General features: G+C 51.1%; 8 protein-coding genes across 8 annotated transcripts; 5 read left to right on the plus strand and 3 right to left on the minus strand.

Annotated features, from left to right (window-relative positions):
- Positions 1-241: 241 nt before the first annotated feature.
- Positions 242-4,778, minus strand: JCM6883_007630 (uncharacterized protein; the record flags this gene model as incomplete). The annotated part of the gene is made up of 11 exons (XM_076628461.1): positions 242-2,057; positions 2,117-2,142; positions 2,224-2,265; positions 2,370-2,447; positions 2,505-2,572; positions 2,720-2,999; positions 3,066-3,467; positions 3,539-3,662; positions 3,731-4,002; positions 4,068-4,279; positions 4,358-4,778. 11 exons carry the CDS (start codon positions 4,776-4,778, stop codon positions 242-244), a joined length of 3,741 nt encoding a protein of 1,246 aa, XP_076491862.1.
- A 3,336-nt stretch (positions 4,779-8,114) lies between these two features.
- Positions 8,115-8,701, minus strand: JCM6883_007631 (uncharacterized protein; the record flags this gene model as incomplete). Its single annotated transcript, XM_076628462.1, has 2 exons — positions 8,115-8,600; positions 8,666-8,701. The coding sequence occupies 2 exons, from the start codon at positions 8,699-8,701 to the stop codon at positions 8,115-8,117; spliced, it is 522 nt and encodes a 173-aa protein (XP_076491863.1).
- Positions 8,702-9,807: 1,106 nt separating this feature from the next.
- JCM6883_007632 (uncharacterized protein) lies at positions 9,808-11,095 on the plus strand (the record flags this gene model as incomplete). Its single annotated transcript, XM_076628463.1, has 2 exons — positions 9,808-10,758; positions 10,832-11,095. The coding sequence occupies 2 exons, from the start codon at positions 9,808-9,810 to the stop codon at positions 11,093-11,095; spliced, it is 1,215 nt and encodes a 404-aa protein (XP_076491864.1).
- A 960-nt stretch (positions 11,096-12,055) lies between these two features.
- Positions 12,056-12,841, plus strand: JCM6883_007633 (uncharacterized protein; the record flags this gene model as incomplete). The annotated part of the gene is made up of 1 exon (XM_076628464.1): positions 12,056-12,841. One exon carries the CDS (start codon positions 12,056-12,058, stop codon positions 12,839-12,841), a length of 786 nt encoding a protein of 261 aa, XP_076491865.1.
- Positions 12,842-13,139: 298 nt separating this feature from the next.
- Positions 13,140-14,331, plus strand: JCM6883_007634 (queuosine 5'-phosphate N-glycosylase/hydrolase; the record flags this gene model as incomplete). The annotated part of the gene is made up of 3 exons (XM_076628465.1): positions 13,140-13,238; positions 13,294-13,722; positions 13,783-14,331. 3 exons carry the CDS (start codon positions 13,140-13,142, stop codon positions 14,329-14,331), a joined length of 1,077 nt encoding a protein of 358 aa, XP_076491866.1.
- Positions 14,332-14,471: 140 nt separating this feature from the next.
- On the plus strand, positions 14,472-15,202 carry JCM6883_007635 (Yae1 family protein; the record flags this gene model as incomplete). Its single annotated transcript, XM_076628466.1, has 2 exons — positions 14,472-14,618; positions 14,684-15,202. The coding sequence occupies 2 exons, from the start codon at positions 14,472-14,474 to the stop codon at positions 15,200-15,202; spliced, it is 666 nt and encodes a 221-aa protein (XP_076491867.1).
- A 147-nt stretch (positions 15,203-15,349) lies between these two features.
- JCM6883_007636 (zinc finger MYND domain-containing protein) lies at positions 15,350-16,893 on the plus strand (the record flags this gene model as incomplete). Its single annotated transcript, XM_076628467.1, has 5 exons — positions 15,350-15,386; positions 15,446-15,452; positions 16,114-16,205; positions 16,290-16,597; positions 16,675-16,893. 5 exons carry the CDS (start codon positions 15,350-15,352, stop codon positions 16,891-16,893), a joined length of 663 nt encoding a protein of 220 aa, XP_076491868.1.
- Positions 16,894-17,332: 439 nt separating this feature from the next.
- On the minus strand, positions 17,333-19,754 carry JCM6883_007637 (uncharacterized protein; the record flags this gene model as incomplete). The annotated part of the gene is made up of 7 exons (XM_076628468.1): positions 17,333-17,538; positions 17,615-18,023; positions 18,097-18,528; positions 18,589-18,721; positions 18,789-18,867; positions 18,936-19,445; positions 19,586-19,754. 7 exons carry the CDS (start codon positions 19,752-19,754, stop codon positions 17,333-17,335), a joined length of 1,938 nt encoding a protein of 645 aa, XP_076491869.1.
- Positions 19,755-20,002: the final 248 nt, after the last annotated feature.

The following is a 20,002-nucleotide window of genomic DNA, read 5'->3' on the forward strand; positions in this document are numbered from 1 at the left end:
TTCATTTTTCGTTTCTTTACGGAGCGGATCTCAGTGCGCGACTCTCTCACTTCAATATTTCAATGGCCGTCGGAAGTTTCAAATCTCGCCGAGTAAGTCCGCTTTGCCCCAACTCATGGTATCGATTCACAACCGCTAGGAGAGTAACGTGGAAGGACAACAAATCGAAACTACTACTGTCAAAACTCGAAGCTTCAAGGGAACGACGACCTCTAACAGAAAGAAGAAACAGAAAAGTCAACTAAGTTTGAGAAAGAGCTGCCTTCCTCTGATGTGACGCCGACGTCTTGTGCCTATCAAAATGGCTCTTTTTCCAGATAATTTTCCCGCAAGGCCTGCATTCCCAGGACGGAGCTGCCTCGCCGTCCATCGTTACGTGATGAGTGACTGCGAGGTGTTGGATCAGGTTCTTTAGTTGCGAGGAGGTGTGGCCGCAGGGTCTACCCGTGACGGTGTCGATGAAGCCGCAACGCGATACTTTCATTTTTGAATCAAAAAGTATCAAGGAAGTATGGGTCGAGGTAGAAGCTTTCGATGCAGTAGAGGTAGAGGTGGTAGGAGGAGAAGTAGAAGCAGTCGACGAGACTTGTCGACGTCGTTTTGGAGTGGGAGCGGCGGAATCTTGCGCCGCGGAGCGACGAGACGGGACACTTGAAGAAGCAGGAGCGGGAGTACCTCCTCCTCCTCCTTTGACCGTGGAAGAAAGAGATAGGGGAGGTTGGAGAAGGGATGGAGGAGCCATTTCGAAAGGGTTTGGAGTTGCGGGATGAAGGGAATAAGGCGATTGAGAATAACTCGACGTCATCGCGTAGTGGGGATGGGTATGAGACGAGCTAGATGAGTGGGAACTGGCGTGAGATTGATCGTGACTGAGGAAAGATTCGGTTTCGTCGACTGAAATATTCGATAAACTGTTCGAGGTCGAGGGTGGCGTCGAGGTCGAAGCGCTTGCAGAAGTCGATGCGATTGGAGGAGATTGAGAAGCAGAGTAAGGTGAATGAGCAGGGAAGTTGAAGGAAAGCATGCTGAGAGGGAGACCTTGCGAATCGACAGTTGTGATCGTTCCCTCGTCATGCGTTGGTGGCAAGATGAAAGACTCGGGAGGAACTGCCGCAGAGATCGGGAATGATGGATAGAAGCGAGCAAAATGGGGGCTGATTTCGAAACCATCGGGTGAAGTTCGATTGCTCGAGGTCGGAGGGAAGAACGCTTGTCGACGAGGTTTCTCCGGTGCAGCTATAGCTCGACCATTCGTAGTAGTTCGAGGTTTCTTCGCAGGTGGAGCACCATCGGCGGCAGTCGAAGTTCGTTTCGTCGCTTTCCCTTTTCCTTTCGCCGCCGCTCCTCCTCCTCCTTTCGTTGTCTTCTTCTTCCCTTTACCCTTTCCAGTATCAGTCAGATCTCCTCCATCTTCGTAAGCGTCTCCATCTTGGTATTCTCCTCCGCTATCGTTTCCTCCTCGCAATCCCTCCGATTCAGCTTTGACGTTGAATTCTCCATATTCCTCTCCTCCTCCTCCTCCATTCGACGAGACATTCGACTTACGAACTCGAGGCGTATTTCGTCGTCCAACTGCGGTGGCAGATCCACTCGCACTCGTAGAAGCCGAGAACGAAGTCGAAGGCGGACGAGGATCCGCGAATTGAAACTCGATCGAACGAGCCGAAGCGACGCTCGCTTGATGAGGTGGCAGAGAGGTTGACGCGTTCGATTGAAGTTGACATTGCGTCGGAACGGGAGCGGACGGAAGAGGGGGCGGGAGAGAAGGGAAAGGGGGAAGAGGGAGAGCAGGGAACGGGGTGAGGAAAGTCAAAGAGGTTGAAGCGACGGGAGGAGAGTGAGGATGAGGGTAGGCGGAGGCGGAAGAGGTGAGCAGTGGGGGTGCTCGAGATTGAGCGACGCTGGAAGGAGGAGGAACGGGGAGAGCCGGTCGAGGATGAAGGCGTTGGTACTCGTTTCGGAATTCTTCCCTTTCCTTTTCCTTCATCACTTCTTTCTCCCAATCTCCGGGCTTGCAAGGACGTTGACGTTTGTTCTGATGTTGAACGAGCTCGTGCCTGCGTGTGATCCACTATCAAAGTATGATCTCGCACAGAGAGGACGGAAGTGTGCTCACGCGGTATAAAACGGCCAACCGCATGTCTGCAAAGTCGAGAAAGCACAAAGAGACCTGAGGTCAGAAAACCTCCTGGTCGAGAGAGTCATTCGAAGAGTCCAACTGACCTGACACAGGTGAAGTCCCTCGTCTCGAGCTTTTTCCCTACCCTAAGAGACACAAAGAGAAAACGGGTTAGAGAAACGAGAAGATTGATTGAGAAAGAGATCAGCGATCACTCTCGACGAAAAAGCACCGAGCGAGACGAACTCACTTCGCTCCTCGCCGCCCTCCTTCGTTCCATTTCCTCCGGGTGATCTCTCTCCCAATCATGCTTCTCCTTCTTCTCCTCCTATCATCTCGATTATATCAATAACCAAACCCCAAGCACGAGAAGGGGGAGACCTACTCGCCAATCCCTCAACTCGATTCTCTCCTCTGAAGTGAGTTCATTGAGTTGCTCTCTTCGTTCGAGATCTATCACAGCACATCAGGTATCAGTACAAGTTCGAGCCTCGAGCGGAAAGCGAATGAGCTCGCCTTGATGGTGTCGTCTCGTCGACTGTCGAAGATCGATCATGACGCGCTTGAGCGCTTGAATCTCGGAATGTTGGAGGTTTTCACCGACGTATTGATTACTGCCGAGATACTTATTGAGGCGAACTGGGTATCGCTTTCGGTAGAACTCCAAGCGATCGAGAGCTCGAGGGTTTCTTGCCAGAATCTCGTCATCGTTGAAGACTCGATCTTCTTCCTCCTCCTCTCGGCAGACGACGTTGATGGCGACTCCGTTCGAAGCCCCTCGAGAATCCGGTCCTCCCTTGTAGACGTCTTCGTAGAAGTGTCGCGGAAGGTTCGGGTTTGGAGAGGGAGAGAGGGATTCGGCGATCCTGATCGAAGCGTCCTGTCGAAGGAAGGCCAGTCAGTTCATTATCAGTGAGAGATAGCAGCGTTGAAACCCAGAACGTACTTGGTGAAGCTGTTGAGATCGGTAGGAATGTCCCCCTGAGAAATTCGAAGGATGAAACATCCCCGTCACAATCGTTCCCTCGCCGTCGTTCTGACCCGGTCCCTGCATCAAGTAAACGGTTGGGAATTGCACGAAAGAGTCGGAGCGACGGGGTTTCGAGGCGTTCCAGCGGAATTTAGTACCGAGACGTGTGAAGGTGAGATTCGGTGCGTTGAGAACTGATTCCGCGACGGGAACTCCGATGATTTCGATCGGGATTTGCATCCTCGCGGCGAACGTCGAAATGAGGGAAATCGATTCGAGGATGAGCTCTTCGGCTCCATCGATGAAGAATTTGCTGAGAATATCAGAGCCGGTGTGCTTAACATGCCATCGGAACGGGAAAATGTCGTAAAGGAAGGACTAATTCAATCGCAAACTGAGGTCAGATTCGAAGTATTGGACAGGAACGGGAAGGAGAACAGAGAACGCACTGTATTGGTGAGGCGACCAGTTTTTTGCAAGTCTCGAACGGTAGCGGAGTTCGCTCCTCCATCGGGTAGGTTCCAATGTCCGAATATGATTCGGTGAAGTACGGACCAGTCGTTAGGAAGGGGCCTAAAGAACGGAGGAAAGAGTCGAATTAGCTCGACCTCGATAACAATGAATGTAAACGAAAAGCTTACTTTGCGACTGGCACACCTTGGACAAATGATTGGGGTGCTTCTTTCCTCCAACTTTTCAGCATTCCGGGTTTGATGAGGTCAACTAGCTTTCCGATGATCGCCTTTAGATTCTTGTTCAAGTCATCGGAAAGTTGTTTTGCTAGAGAGTCGGAAGTGCGAGTAGTTGCGACTCCGTCGAGGAAGCCGGTCGCGAGGGTTTCAGCATCTTGACCAGAGTAGCCTTGCTTTACGAAGTGCTTCTTGAAGGCACGAACCGTGATGCGGCGATAAAACTGGGGTTCCAGAAGAGACACATTAGCGAGGGGAGGTGGACTAGGGACCAGTGGAGGAGACTCACCGCGAACTCGGTCTCACCAGCTCTCGGTTCCGCAACTTCCGTTCCCTCTTCTTCCTCTCCATCGACTAATTCTTCCTCGTCCTCTTCTTCCGAACCAACTTGAGGAGAGGCGGTAGCTTGCTTCTCGCCTCCTTTGCTGAGACTCGGGACTGGAGGGAGGAGGGGGAAATCGAGAGGAGCAGGAGAGCGAGTGAGAACGTAATCCGCATTTTCTATCGATCGAAACACCGAAATTCGTAAATGAGCTCGGTCCACCTCGCGAGTCGATGGAAGACAAGTTTCGAACTCACCTAAAGATCGGTTCGAGAGCGCTCCCGCTCCCTCTCTTCCAACTCCATCGCCATCGAATGCGAAAGCTGAACCGTTTCCTCCCAAAACTCCTCCTCCGCCAACCTCGAGTTCGACTCCGCCCACCCAGATCCCACCACGAGCGTCCGAGTTTCGCTGGGTCCAATCGTGATCGGCTCGAGGTACAGACGTAGAAGGTGAGAGGATAGAAGTCGAAGATTGAAGGTAGTCGAATTGGGTCGGGTTGGGGCAAGGCGCGACCCAGCTGGTCGGGTATTGATGAGTAGTTCCCTGTGAGTGTGCGTAGGACTCGCTCGAAGGGTAGCCGTAGTGATCAAAACCGGAATCGAAATGAGGTAGGGAGGGAGGTGGAAGAGCGCGGTTCGTAGTGTAGGTAGCGTTGGAGTTGAGGTGTTCGAACATGGTCAGATAGCAATCAGTTCGCTCTTGTTAGGGTACTGATAGTGGTGGTGGAGACAGAAGGAGCTTTCATCTCTCCAAGTCGGGACATCTCTTTCACTCTCCTCCTCTTCCTCCTCCAGTACCAACTTCGAAAGTAAACTCACATTCCACCAGTACAGCTCTGAATACCAGTCCTCGACTCGCGTAGTTCATCCCCATTGAAGACTCCCACGATTTCATTCTCCCGCTTTCATTCCGACTTGTAAACTTCCCCTTTCCCTAATCGCCGCTTCGAATCAACCAATCAATCGATCCTTGTCGCAGTTATTTACCTCACGCATTCGTTACTGGGTTTCGAAGGAGGGGGAGGTCGAAAGAGAGAGAGAGGGAGACCTCGAGGTGCTTTGGTCGAGGCTCGAGGGTCGAAGGGGAGACGATCCGTTCATTCGAAGGTCCGCGGCTAGTCCGTGACTGACGAAAGGTGAATTCGAGACCCGTTCCCGTTCGCCTGTGAGTCCGTTCCCCTCCTTGTACGAGGTCTGTTCATTCAACTTTTCTACCTTCCTCTCACAGCCCGTCGGCGTGTCCAGACTACCTTGAAGTTTTCGACGTTGTAATCTTTGAGGTCGAAAGAGTCTAGGGAGGCGTTAGAGAGGAGGAAAGTTGCAGAGCCGAGGGTGACGGATGGAGGAGAAGGGGAAAACATCGATGTATTGTTGAACGAACACCTCATTCTAACCCTTGCGGAATCCGATGTCGATTGTAGACGGTGCACACGATAACGAGAGATGCCTTGACGAGTGCCGAATTGGGTGCGAGAGAGAGGGAGACCAGCGAAAACGTTTTCACTCTCTTGACTCTCGCCCTCTCACCTCACCACCTCACAGCGACCTCCTACGACCGCAATTCCAGCACTATCAAGTCTATTTATCGCAGCCTACACTCGATCCCCAGCTAGCAGGCACGACCCTGGCACAGATGCCCGATCTGAAGGAGGAACGTTCCACTCTCCCCAGACAGTCACGAATCATCCCGGACAGCGTGCCCAGTAGCTCAACAGACGCCTTAGGAACTCCTCACGAGACTGTCGCATCCCTGCAGTCTCAGATCCCCTCTCCTTGATGCGTCTGTTCGAAACCTCCCAACCTCTTCGAATTTCACTCCCCGAATGTTCTAGTGCGCAAGATGGGAAACAGGATAGCTTAGGAGTCAGAAGGGAAGCGTCTGGGGATGCTGCGAGTCGAGGATCAATCGGAGGGAAAGATCGGTAGTTCTCTCGAGGAGCAGGCCAGAAGCACGAGCAACGCGTTGGAGTCCTTCGTACAGCTAGGGATGAAATCGGTGAGTGAAGCTGAAGTGGCTCATTTATCCATGACACGGAATCGGGAGCTGACATTGACAGTTTCTGCAGTTTCGTGTTCTCCTCGGTTTGCACGTCCTTTCGTTTTGTGCCGTCCCCAAGGTATGTTCCTCTTCATTCCCGCGCGGCGTGGAGCAGACAGGCGTAGCGAACAATCAAGGACAGTGTTCTTGTCAGCCTCCCCGAAAGGAGTATTGGCGCTGTCTTTTGTTCGTGAAACCTGTTTGCTCGAGTCGATCCTCGCCTCTAGCTTCGCTGACCTCTACTTGTTTGGTCAACAGTTCCGTGAACGTTACTGGATGACAGCTCAACCTACCTCACTTCCACAACAGTAGCGTGACGACTCTCTCTGTCGAGAAGGATTGATCAACGCTCAAACGATCGAGAACGGTGGAAGTCGATCTTGTTGCACGGGTATGTCATCTCCTGATTCTCTTTCCTCTCGTCCTGGCTGACTCGAGATCTCGAATGCGTGTGTAGACAACTCTAATGTCGATTTCCCTCTTTCGTCTTGAGGCGACTCACCTATCTCGCTGTCCATCTTCGGTCATTTCATCAGTTCTCACTCGGTCGATCATACGGATCCCCTCCTCTTGACTTGATTCCCTCGCCGCAATCTGATCGAATCGTACCCGATCTACCCGCCGAAACGACGAACCCAGCCCTTGACGACGCAGCACCGGACGACTGCTCATAGCCGAGCGAAACCGCATCCAGATGAACATCTCTCAAAGTAACAGCGCTTCAAGTCGTCAACCTATATCCAGTCGATGTTCGAAACCAGAGTTTGACTTTGAGAATCCCGGTCTCCTCCAACTATCCCTTCGAGCTCTCCCCTCCAATATCGTCAGTCGCAGTCGTCTCGCTCGCGAGTCGATTCTCAGAGTCTCCTATCTATCATCGTCGAAAGAAACCGAGTCGAGAAATCTTCCTTCCGAACAAATCCTTCAATAACTCAGGAAACTATCCAAATCTTCGTTCACCTCGAAGACCAAGGCACCAGTCAGGCTTTCAGATTATACAGAGGTTAGTGCTCTTCTGTCATGTTGCAATGCGAGCCGACTCGAGTTGAGGACTGATAACGAAGCGTTCGACTTTCCGCCCCGACAGACAGCAACTCATGTCGTTCACTTCCCAAGTTCCCTTTTCGTCGGTTGTATCGGCGTGGAGCCGTCACGGTCAGCAAATTGCAGACGTTGTGATCGTGAGTTCTTGTTCCGATGCCGATTTTGCCCCCTGAGTCCATCCGCATCGCAACTGACGAAGAGCACTCGTCATGACGACAGAAGCTACTCTCGAAGGATCGGCCAAGGTCAAGAACCTCGAATCGAATTTGGAAGCGGATGTCGAAGGGAGAACGGCAGTTTCCAGGGTTGTAAGAGCTGGAGTGAGTAAGGAACTGCAATAGCGACAACGTGTACGACCGTGATTGCGAAGAAGCATGGAGCTGTATAAGACAATGAGGTTGAAGAGGATGACGAATGAGATTACGAACGCTGCGAAGGAAACCGGAACGGGAGAGCAACAGAAGAAAAGGGCGAGGATCTCCGCTTCGTGGTACGCTCCTCTTGTCTCTCTATAGTCTCGCTTCGAATGAGAGAGTTGATTCCCTGTCACTTCGCAGATTGAAGACGATTTCGCGATTGTTACAAAGTACTCGACAAACTGCTTGAAATCATTTTTTTGCAAAGCTGTAACTCTGCCTACAAGGCTAGGTAGCTCAAGAGAGCTTATCCTCCACGAGCGCGTCAACAACATTCTGGAGGTAGTTGTAGACGGTTCCCTCCCCGAACCGTCCTCGCGGATATACAGCTCACACGCGCTCACACTCCGCTGCATGAACAGCTCGAAAAACTCCTCGCTTCTTCGTAATCTGATCCAGATGAGAAGACATTCTATTGCGATATTGCGAGAGTTTGCTAAGAGCGTAGAAAAGTACAACAGACAAAACGAACTTTCCGGCGAAAATTACCGATATTCCCCTCGAGCTCCTCAGCTCAGACTCCCCCAGTGCCTTGCTTCCATTCCCTAACGAGACCCCTCTGCTCACACCATATCAGGAACCTTCTCCAGATGCCAGCATCCGGATCCGGATCCATTTCCATCCAATCATTTCCCGCCGCCAACGTCAACGTATCCTTGTTTCCCACTACGAAGAGAGCACCCTTCGCCCTCGTCAACGCGACATTGAGTCGCCGTTTATCCGTCAAGAATCCGATCCTCCCTGCTCTGTTCGACCTCACTGTCGAAAGGATAATGACTTTCTTTTCCCTCCCCTGAAATCGATCAACCGTGCTGATCTCGACCGCTTGTAATTCGCTAGCCCTCGAACGTCCAAGTACTTTCGAAAGTCGTTTCGCCGCCCAACCAGATTCAAACGTGTTGATGAGGAGTTGAGTCTGAGCGACGTAAGGAGAAATTATCCCGATATCGTGATTGGCGTCAAGATCTGATTCTGGATCATCGTTCTCGAGATTCGGTCCCTCGTTCCCTTATGAAAAACGGTCAGTCTCTTCTCTCAAACTGATAACGGTGGATGTTATCTGACCTTCCCTACGACTTGATAGACCCGTGAGCGGCTCATTCAGAGGTGCAGCACTCAACAATCGACGATTCTCGGATTCAGCCGCGTCGTGAGTTCATCCTTCTCTCTCGTTCTCGATATTTGCTAATCTCTCCATTATCTCGCAGAGATACGGTCGAAGAAGATGTGCTCGGAATGGAAGCAGCTTTCACAAACGTCGGCTTGGTTCCGAAACAAGCTCTTCGTGTCGTCAACCGATCCCGACTAAACGAGACAGATCTCGTCGCTTCCCCCTCGTTGTACTCTTTCGTTACCCTTTCGTCTCAAAAGCCATGTTATTATTCGATATTTCTACGCACTTTCACCGTTTGATTTCGTTTTTTACTTCTGTTTTACTTCGTCGACTCTCTACCCTCTTATTCCGGATCTCTCTCACTACAGTTTGTATACATCAGTAGGATCTCAACCTCACCCCTTTCGTCTTACTATACAGACACTCGGAACCTTTGTCTCCTATCTTTGCGGAAACCTCTGACTGTGCAAAATCACGTTCAGCTTCTCACGTCGATTATCCGAGCATGGTACATCGACCCCATGAGCTCAACCCGGGTCGCAGTCGAAATATCTCGTGTTGAGCTCAAGTCCTCGCCAGTAGAGGTAATCTCGATACCTGAGCTTGGTTTTCTCTCGCCTTTGCAATTCGAGAAAAGGTACGAAGACTTTTGGTTTCAAACAAAGGGAGTACAGATACTCAAACCTAGAGAGAGGAGAGGATCCTAACCAGGCAACACAACTAGGGAAACAAACAAACACCCTTTCCTTTTTTTCTTTTCTTGCTTTGACAATTTTCCTCCTCGATGAGGTCCTTACTGCTCCGAGGCTTCGGCTTCGGCTTGAGCGTGTTCACGCTTGTACTTCTCTACATCGAGGGAACGAACCGATATGCGAGTCAGGGAGGAGAACGGGAAAGAAGGGAAGGAGACGAGAATGATGGGAGAGGAGAGAAAGGGTTGACGGCTCACTCCAATTGGCGCTGACCTTACGTTTTACGCTCTTGCGGTTTGGGTTCTCTGCCTTCAACCTAGCGGTTTCCTCCTGTTGAAAATCGGTCAGGTGACCGCGAGATCGGCAGCGGGCTTTCCTTCTCCCCAATAATACGCTTCCGAATGGATTTCAGCAAAGGAGCAGGAGGACCGGTTTCGTCTCTCCTCAAAGCAACCACATCAGACTCAGTCAGTCGCGACCACTCCGAGGTTCCGCACGCTTCGACCTCGACATCGACCTCGTTCCGACAATCATCAAACACCACTTCAACAGCACAAGATGAGTTCGGTTCATTCGCGGCCAATACAAGCTCGAACGGTTTCAAGGAGCGACCCTACAGCTCAACCTGGGACAGGCAGAGGGAGACGGAAGAGATAGCCGGAAAACACAAATCAAGAGACGGACTCGATATTCAAGCTCTGTTGAACGGCTCGAGTAGTAGTAGAACATTAGTCGAGGAAACAGACGCCGACTGGGAGCAGGAAATGTTCGAATCGCAACGCAAGAACCACGACAACGATTCATCCCTTCCTCGAGATCCCCTCCTACCCTCTTCGACCTCATTCTCCCGCTCACAAGAGCATCATCTCTCCGGCGATCTATCTCCAACTTCGTCCGAGCTCCTCTCTTCCCTTTCCTCCCTCGATCTATCGTCGCTCGCATACCTGAAAACTCTTCTGTCCCTCCCTCCCGAACAAGCTGTACAACGATATATTGAATCGACAGAGAGTAATTACTCGGATGACGTCTGGGGACTACCGAAAGGAGTTAGGGAAGTGTTCGAAAAGGCCAAAGACAACGGCACAGCAGAGGAGAACGGGAAAGAGAAAGCGGTTAGAAGATTGGGAATGTTGATGAAGCATCTGCAGATCGGCGGAGGAGAGCAAGTAGGGACAAGACTGGAAGATGTAAAAGGCAGTGGCAAGGGGAAAGCGAAAGAGGCGGATTACGCAACAGTACCACCGCAGGCGAACAAATCTGCGGAGAGAGCTCGAGCAGAATGGGCGAAAGAATGGGAAGAGTACCCTATCGCTGCGAGTCACGTTCGGTCTCCTCCGAGATCGCATTTCGAAGTGAGCTCTACATTCCGCTTTTACGATCGTTGACTTACGATGCTGACCCTCTTCGCCACGCCGTGTTCCTTAGAAATCACTCCCTCCCGTCTCTCCACCACCGCCACGGGAAGAGTTTGTAGCGAGAATACTACCTTACCCTCTACCGACCGCCGCTAACTCGACAACACCACGCTCTCACGACGATTTCTCAACGAGTTCCCACGCCCTATCCCCGGTCCCATCTTCTCTCTCGCCCGAAGCCTTTATCGTACATGGATACAGCGATAGTAGCCGGCAGCAGCGGGAAGGTGAATATCCCAAGGGTGTGTACCACGAAGTGCCGCGAAAAGGTTGAACTGAAAGGATGAAAATCGAATGAAATGGTGGAAGGCATCAAGTCTGTCCGGATGCTTGATGGCGCAGCGAGCTCCTTGGACGGAAGCAGCTTGTACTTTCAGCCGTGACGAGCTGAAGCGATGATTGAACGGCTGAACGGAGTCGTGTGCGAAAGTCGAAGATATTTCGATTCCTTGTGTCGCATCGTCCTCTTCAGCTACGCACTGGTTGCTAAAGCGTTGTCCGTAGCCTCGCTAGCGACCGCGAGTACGCTGGTAATAGAGAACGTCGGCTTTCAGTCAGCGGAGTCGACTCCCCGTCATGCTCGCCATTTCAGGCTTCTTCTCTCGCTTTCACTTTTCATACTCCCGCCAGCCCCGACACTATCGATAACCCAGAACAACATCTGCTACATCCTTTGAAGCCTCGCAGCCTCGGTCGTCCACCTGGTTTCATCAAGTTCAGTCAACAAGCCTCCCTCTCGATCAAACGATGCCACCTCTCGCGCGCACTACTTCTCGCCCTACCTTCGGGAAAGCAGCGAATAAGTACCTATCTCGTGGCTGTTTCGGCGAGAACGGAGGTGAGTTGAGCCCACTTCTCAAGATCTTGATCTACTATCGAGGTCTCCCTTTCTACCACTATACCTGCACTTGCTGACTATCGCTCGAGGGTAGAGGTATGGTGTTTCTGCAACACTGAACCGCGAATTGAAGCGCTTCGTCGAGTAACCCGCAAAGAATCGTCTCCGAATCTAGGCAGGTTCGTTCCATTTCACTCCCTCGAGCCAATGACTCGTAGCATATATAGTCTGACGTCCGGACTCGAGCCGAGAATAGAGAGTTTTTTAGTTGCGGGAATTGGCAAGAGCCGAAATGCGACTTCTTTCTTTGGGTCGACGAATCAGCCCAGTACTCTCAGTCCCCCTCCCTTCAGTTCCCTCGAAGCGCCTGTAGCTGACTCAGACGTCGTACTACGTATGAGTAGAAAAGGGAGACAGAAGGTGACACCTCCGCCAGACCAGTCCACGAGCGTTCCTCGACCTTCTACTCCTGCTCGCGTTGCACCTCCCCAACCCCCATCCTCCTCAACCGGTCCAGCACGCTCCCCATCGAAACGTCCGCATACTCCTCCTCGATCAACCTCTCGACGACCCCTTCCCGCCTCAGAGAAGTTAGACGATATCAATTTTGACGACTTCTCGAATGAACTGTCAGAAGATGACATCCAAGATCCCGATACTGAACCTGAACCTGACACTCAACATTCCTCGTCTTCACAAGCTTTGATGAATGGATCGCCGACCAAGAAAGCCAAGTTTACTTCGTTCTCTACCCCGACGAAAGCGTCAAGTTCAGCAGCCACGAAAGGAGGAGGAGGATACGCGGAAGTCAAGAACGATCCCGACTCGCCATTCCACTCAATCAAGCGGAATCTCTTCGGAGGAGAGGGGAACGTCGACTCGTCTCATCAAGCGCCTCCCCCTTCTTCCCCTTCTCATGTCCCCGCCACAACTGCGACCGATTCCTTATCGTCGCTGACACTTCACCTCGATACCTTACCGAGTCTGCTCGCTTCCGTTAAGAAGGATCGAGAAAGAGACCAGAGGCTGATCGAAGTTGGGAAGAGGAAAGAAGAAATGTGGAGGAACAGGAGTGCGAAAGTCGAAGCAGAGAACCAAACACTGAAGGGAGAGATGGAGGGCTTGAAGGACAAAGTGCGAAAGTTGGAAGAGGAAGTGAGGGAGTTACGAACTAGGAGATAACGGGTCGAGTTGGAGATGGAACTGTCGTATCGGTTAAGTTTAGGTAACTGTTGTCATATTCTATTCATCGATGCCTAGTACGAGCGCCCGGGAGAACGCGATCAAGGAGCATCGAATGGCAAAGTCGAAAGTTTCTCCAGTCTACCGGAACTGCTTGAGACCTTTCCTTCGCTCGAGCTGGTTTACATACTCCTCTATCTATCTTTGCCTCCCCTGTGCCTTATCAAGTCGGCAACGAATGCAGAGTCGAATGACCCTCCGAAAGTTGAGGGAGTTTCGTTCTTCCTTCTCCCACTTCATGTCGCACAATCCAGTGATCGATTCCGCGCGGGCCGTATTGAACATCAGTCAACATGTCAAGCTGAACCAGAAAGGGATCAACCGAGCAGCGGAACAAGTCAGTACACTTGTTCATCTCGTAGACTGGTTCTGACCCTCTCTTCCCGTCGTAGATCCTCTCGCAGCTCATTAGAGAACCGTATACGCCTTCTTCGTGGGCACTTGTCCCTCTCCACCCCGTTCCGGCAAAGTATTCCCCCTCCTTCATCCTGAACTGGATCTTTCTAGTTTCCTCGCTCAACTTTTCCTTCTGGTCCTCGTTACCTTCCGACAAACGCTACGGAGTGAGATACAAGACAGCGTGTGATCGGAAGGGGAAGGAAGGAGAAGGGGAAACGGTCTGGACGGGTTATTTCAGTTTGCTGGCAGCACTACATCGAGCGATCGACGAAGGCGTCGACGTGACGAACCCGCAATGGTACGGCAGAGAAGCGACGGAGGCGGAACTCAGACATGTATTCCGAACCGATCAGGAGGAGGAGATGCCTCTGCTGGAAGAAAGGATCAAAGTTTTGCGAGAAGTTGGCGGAGTCCTCTGCGATGTAAGTGCCGTATCTATCTATTCCCTCTGTAGCGGACTTCACTGACCGAGGTCTTTGTAGAAGTACGACGGATCCTTCTCACCTCTTCTCACCTCTGCAAATCATTCCGCGCTCTCGCTGGTCAACAAAGTCACCTCCCTCTTTCCCTGTTACGACGATGTCACGACCTATCCTTCAATCTCATCACCCATCTACATCCGGAAACGTGCTCAGATTCTCATCGCAGAAACCTGGGCCGCGTTTGAAGGGAAAGGACCCGGTCGATTCGACGATATCGACCAATTGTCGATGTTTGCCGATTATCGAGTACCTCAAATCTTGCATTCTCTTGGTACCCTTACGTACGACGAACATCTCACGAACATCCTCATCGAAGGGAAGGATCTCGCGAACGGAAGTCAGGAAGAAGTCGAAATTAGGAGCGCATCGATCGTCGTGGTGGAGGAGATCAAGGAGGAGATTAGAAGGCTAGTTCGAGCAGGAGGACACGAATTTGACGTACCGAACTCGGTATTGCTCGACTTCTTGTTGTGGGATCTAGCGAAAGCAGAAGAGGCAAAGGGACGAGCGACTTTACCGCATCATAGAACGAGAAGCGTCTTTTACTAGATCTGTCTGCTACTCTTACTCTGCTAAATGCACAAGACACAGAGATTCACTTATTCTGCCTGATACCTCGATGAGAGAACCCGAATGAAGGAGTTGCGAGAGCAAGAACGCAATTCTTCTTCTTTCTTCACCTTTGAGCAATGTCTCTCGAAAACGACGCAGACATGAACGACTACGATCCATGGCTGGACGAAGACGAGTCACAGCCAGTCTCGGCAACTGGATCGACTCCTTCAAGCCAGATCTCTGAACAAGAATGGGACAAACTCTCATCTCGTTATTCTGATGTCAGTGACTTTTTCTGCCGCTCGGAATCAATCAGCAATCTAACAGAATGCTATGAACCCTACAGGCGGGATATCGAGATGGTATTACGGCGGGAAAGAACGCCAAACTTCAAACTGGATTTGATCAAGGTTTCGCTCTCGCTGCACCGTACGCGCGCGAGCTAGGAGCTCTACGAGGTATCGCAGCATCTCTACTATCCCTCCTGACGACCGCAAGTGGAGCAAAACATGCCAGTACCCTCATCGACTCGCTCAGTGAAGAAGAAGGAGGAGGAGGAGGATCGACTTCGAAAGAGGGACTCGTTACAGAGCTGAGGGAGATCGTCAACTCGTTGGGAAAGCTAGATGCGATCAGGATCTTGCCGGTCGATGAAGAAGCCGAGGAACATGCGAAATCTCACGAGGATGAAGGAATCAGTCAACAAATGAGGGATCGGAAAGAGATGCGAGAGATGGAGGATCTGATGAGTGGGATCGGAGGAAAGGCGAAGCAGACGAGTGGGATGGAAGAATGCAGAGAGCGGTTAGCGAGAATTCTCGCCGTTTTCGGAATGGAACAAGTTCTCCCGCCAGCAAGATCCTGAAGGCTCCCATCACCCGTTCTGCTTCTCTCTCATCCCAATACGACGTGATACGACAACGACGAAGAAGAGGAGGGGGTCGTCAGAGCGACAACAATGTCGTTACTCTACTCAGCTCGTCGCAAAAGAAGCCGACTCCTCCATCCTCGCATGGATCGAGCCACGACGGTGCTGAGTCCGAAACGAAGTGAGCCGCAGCCCTACATCTTGATCTTGACCATCTCCTGACCATTCTTTCTGCAACAGGTCCACGGTAAGCCGTGGAGAGAGGAATCGCCTCTGGTTTTCGCCTTCTAAACTCGCTCAACTACAACGCTTAGCTTAGGAAGAACCTAAATTTCGACGCCATGATGCAATGATCGATGTTGGTAGGGGACAAGCGCAATGACAGGAAGACCGAAAGCTGAAACGAGACAGAGAGATACGACTACGAAACAGAATCTAAACGAATTCGAAGGACTTTTGGTCTCGCCAGGCCACTGCTAAGCTGCTATTGCTCATCCTCACGAGTGTAATCTAGCTGTCTGCCTCTGAGATTCGAGAGCGAGAACAACGAGAGCGAGAACAAGGAGAACGAGCTCGAGAGTCGCGAATTTTGCGATATTTCCCAATTCTGGTGCCTCGCGGCAGCCCGCCGCTTCCACGATGTCTGCATAGTGCTACCCATAGGAGAGACCTCGAGAGAGAACTGTACAACCGCGAAAGAGTCAGTGAATCATCACTCAACCTCTCTTTCTCGTCTTCACTTCTCTCGACTCTCGAGCATCATGTCAACAGACTCGAAAGCTGGTGGGATGTGTGCGGTATGTTCTACCCAGAGTCTCAACCGCTGCGCGAGGTGTCAAAGTGAGTTCTTTTGTTTCATCTCTGAAAGGGCAAACGAGCTGATCCTCCCTCTCGCGAGCTTGTTCAAGTGTGTTCTACTGTGGAACTGACCATCAAAAGGAGAACTGGGGTAGTCACAAGCTGGAATGTAAGAGATTGGCAGCGGAAAGGGCTTCTTCGAGTACGTTCCCCCTCTTCTCTCACTCGTTTTCCTCGCGTAGCACGAGATAGTGTACTATGTGTTAAAGAGGAGTTCTATTCATAGGTGAATCTCAAGACCCCCTCTTCTCGAACTTCACCTGGACCTCCTACCTCTCCTCCTCTCACCGAAAGCCTCTCGATCCCTACAACCGTCCCCCTCCGCAAATGACTATTCACCCGTTCGCTCAACTAGGAGATCACGACACGGCTGCAAGGCTGCGAGACCCTTGGTACCCTGCCGAAGAGTTCAAGAAGAACAAAATGAAAGCTTACGAGAAATTGATCAGTGCTTTCTCTTTGTGGCAAGATGATTGTGTCATGTGGAAAGGAGTCAAGAGAGGGTTGTATGATAGGAAAGATCCTTACCCTGAAGTGAGTACTCCCTCTCTCTCTCTCGCCAAAAAATTCACGGTTTCGAGCGAGAGTTGATTTTCGAGTGTTATGTTTAGTTTGAGAAATTCCTCAAATGGGCAAAACCTCATCTACCGAATTGGTGGACTGTATCCGATTCGACGGCTTGTTTGGCTCGTGCTCGTTCGTCAAAGAGTCCGAACGTTTACGACGCATTAGAGAAAGACGGGTTCAATACAAGGTTTGGTTCGCCAACTGCCGCGATGGCGATGAGAATGTGGGTCGATGGGTTCGTCGATGTTACGGTTGGGAAATGAACGAAGCGTTGAGCTGGTACGGGTGTTTTTTTGGCCCGCGTCTCGATGATTTCGTTTAGTCCCCTTGCAAGTGGGCTCTCCACAAGCTCCCTTTTTGCCCCTTCGTCTCTCTATATCCTCTTCAATCGTTACCTTCTCCCTCTTTCGTTCAAACCTTGCAACTCGATGAATCGCTTCCCTTCGTTCGACTCGACGGAAACCTTCGCTTTGATCCGCGAGACTTTGACAGCTTTCGTTCCAAGCGAAACCTCGCTGCTTTCAATAACAGTGTAACGAGGCTGAACAGAGAACGATTGAAACAGATTTGAATGGTTTGCAATAAGAGAATAAGATGACTCTATCGATATTTACGATTTTCCCTAAGCTTCTTCTAACCTCCCTTCAGTCTGTCTATTCTACATTGCTCCCTCGATAGCTCTATAGATATCCCTCACTTTTCTCACTTTGACTCCTCTTTCTTTGGAGCCTCTCCCTCGAACATGCAAGCCCCCAATTCAGGTTTCGTCGCGAAACAAGCGTCCTCGAATTCCTTCTTCGTCATGTTCGGGAAATGTTTCTTGTAATAACCTTCATGTAACGCTTCGAGGAATTTAGGAACGTCAGGTTCGAGAACTAATGAAACGGTTGCTCCTCCCCAACCGGCACCTGTGCGGACAAGATGAATGTCCCATCAGTCACTTCGCATGGACGAGACAGATGGAGACATCGAAAGAGAACGCACCAGTTACCCTCGATCCAAATGCTCCATTCTTCTTCGCCAACCTCGTCAACTCGTTCAATTCCTGACAACTACACTCGTAATCCAATTGACAACTCCTCATACTTTCATCCATCAACCCCCCCATCTTCTCTACGATCTCTTTCGATTGTTTCCCATGATCTCCTCGAGGGATCGCGACTCCGCTAGTGGTGAATACGTCGCTTGGGATCGTTCGGAGGTCGGAGGTAGCGTCGGCTTGGTCAGCTTTGTTCGAGAGGTTGTCGAGCGCGTGAGAGGAGGGAGGTCCGCCGGTAGTGTGGAGTACGGGGGATTCGGCTCCGTCCCCAGAAGGGGTTGCGACGCGGGATGCGGTAGCGGCGGTATCTTCGAGAAGTTTCTTGAATTCGTAGACCCTCAAAGCTTCCGAGAACTATCCCAGCCGAACTCGCTCGTCAGTCAACTCCCTACAAGGAGAGAGAGGAGCAAGGAGAGAGAAGACGCACGACATGTCTCGCCCTAGTCCAAATCTTGAACCTCCCATTCTCCGGTTCGACCTCCCTATCCTCGACTTGTAACTGTAACTGCGTTGGATCCACCTCTAATTTCTCTGCAACTTCTGACCAAGTCATTCCTTGTTCCATCCCGGGTCCTCCTAGGGCTTGGAGTACTAATCCCATAAAGATTCGTAATTCGTGACTCTTTGTCGCTTGATTAGGAGGTAGACGAGATGAAGGGAGAGCGGGACGGGTGGGAAGAGTTGGAGGGAGGTGAGTAGGGGGACGAGTACCTTTCGCGACGGGACCGGGAGCAGGGGGAGGGGTTTTGTAATAGGAGTCGAGAATGGTTTTGTAGGTTGGGAAAGGTCGAGAGTTTACTCGATAGGGGAGGTTGAGGTGTTTCGCTAGAAGGAGAGCTCCTAGGCGACATTCGACAACCTGAATAACGACGAGGGTCAATAATGAGAGTCAGAGAGGAGGGAGAGAGAGAGGACGAACTCGGAGGTTGTATTGATATTTCGCCGTGAGTTTCTTGTTGCTCTTGACGAGAGTGTTTGCGATTACGAAGGAGAATCCAGGTTCAGTAACAGGTAAGGGAATCGCACGAGCTTCGAGTTGAGGCATGAATTCACTGAGGAGGCGCTACCCGCATTCAGTGCGAATTCGTTCGAAAATGACTGAGAGAGATAGCGACCCACATGTGAAGTAAGTGTTGGGAAAGACTGAATACACTAGCGGATTGATCCATTCCACCCGAATTGACTCCAACGAGTCGTTCTATCGCGCTCATCAAAGGCCTCAGCTCAAAACCCTTCGAAAAAAGAAGAGAAACAGGTGAGACTTACCTCCCTCAATCGCGACATTCGTCACATCCCTCCTATTCACAAACTCTTCCCCATCCCTCCTTCCAACGATATCCAATACGCACATCGCACTCGCCGTAGTCATCGCGCTTGAACTACTCAATCCTGATCCTTCCGGTACCGTTCCATTCACCATTACACAAACTCTCTCCGGAAGTCCTTTCTTCTTCTCTCCCTCTCCCTCTCCAGACTTTTGAGGGTTGTGGGCCAAATGAGTGAGAATCCCTTTGAGTCCGGCGATGAAATAATTCGACCAGTGATGTTCTTCAGTATTAATTTTCAAGTCTTGTCCATTTCCCGAAAGGTCGACTTCGAAGGAGGTGGGAGTGTACTTCGATTCGACGTTACGGAGGACGAAAACGGTTTTCCCAGGAGATGAAGGAGAGGGAAGAGAGGAGGAGGAAGAAGGGGAGGTGGTAGAGAATGCGATGAGAACGTCTTTGTCGACGGCGGCGGGGAGGACTGAGAATCCACAGTAATCGATATGTTCACCTGTACAATCTCCCAAGTCACACTCAGCTCTACTCCGATCTGAGACCACTCCACGAGGGGAGCGGACCTCTTTTGTTCTCTCCCTCGGGTGGGGGTACATCGCTCCTCGAAGAGGGTGAGTGCGAGCGAGTGGAACGTACCGATAATATTTACTCTCCCAGGTGCTCTCGATACTTTCTGCACTGGCGTCTCGAACTCTTGTTGGAATTGTTCGAACAAGGAATTCCATCGAACTCCTTCTCGCATCAAAGCATCTTCGGTATAAATCTCGGAGAGGGTCGAGACGAGTGGGATCGGACGATGAGGCATGATTTGGAAGATGGGCGAGGAGTATGAGTCGGGAAAAAGTAGGAGAAAGAGGGAGAGAGAAGCGAGAAGAACGATGAATTCGAGATGACGATGTCGTCGATGAGTTTTTTACACTCGCTACCGAACGGTTTTACCTCGCTGAAATCGTAACGTTTTCGAACTACTTGGCAGACCGTAAGCACTCGCTGGTGCTCGAAAGAGAGTAGACGGCCTTAATTAATCCCGAAAATCCTGACTCGCTGCGGGAG

This window comes from Sporobolomyces salmoneus (genome assembly GCF_050403485.1).
Source record: "Sporobolomyces salmoneus JCM6883 DNA, S_salmoneus_JCM6883_v1_ctg1, whole genome shotgun sequence".
NCBI classification, from domain to species: Eukaryota; Fungi; Basidiomycota; class Microbotryomycetes; order Sporidiobolales; family Sporidiobolaceae; genus Sporobolomyces; species Sporobolomyces salmoneus.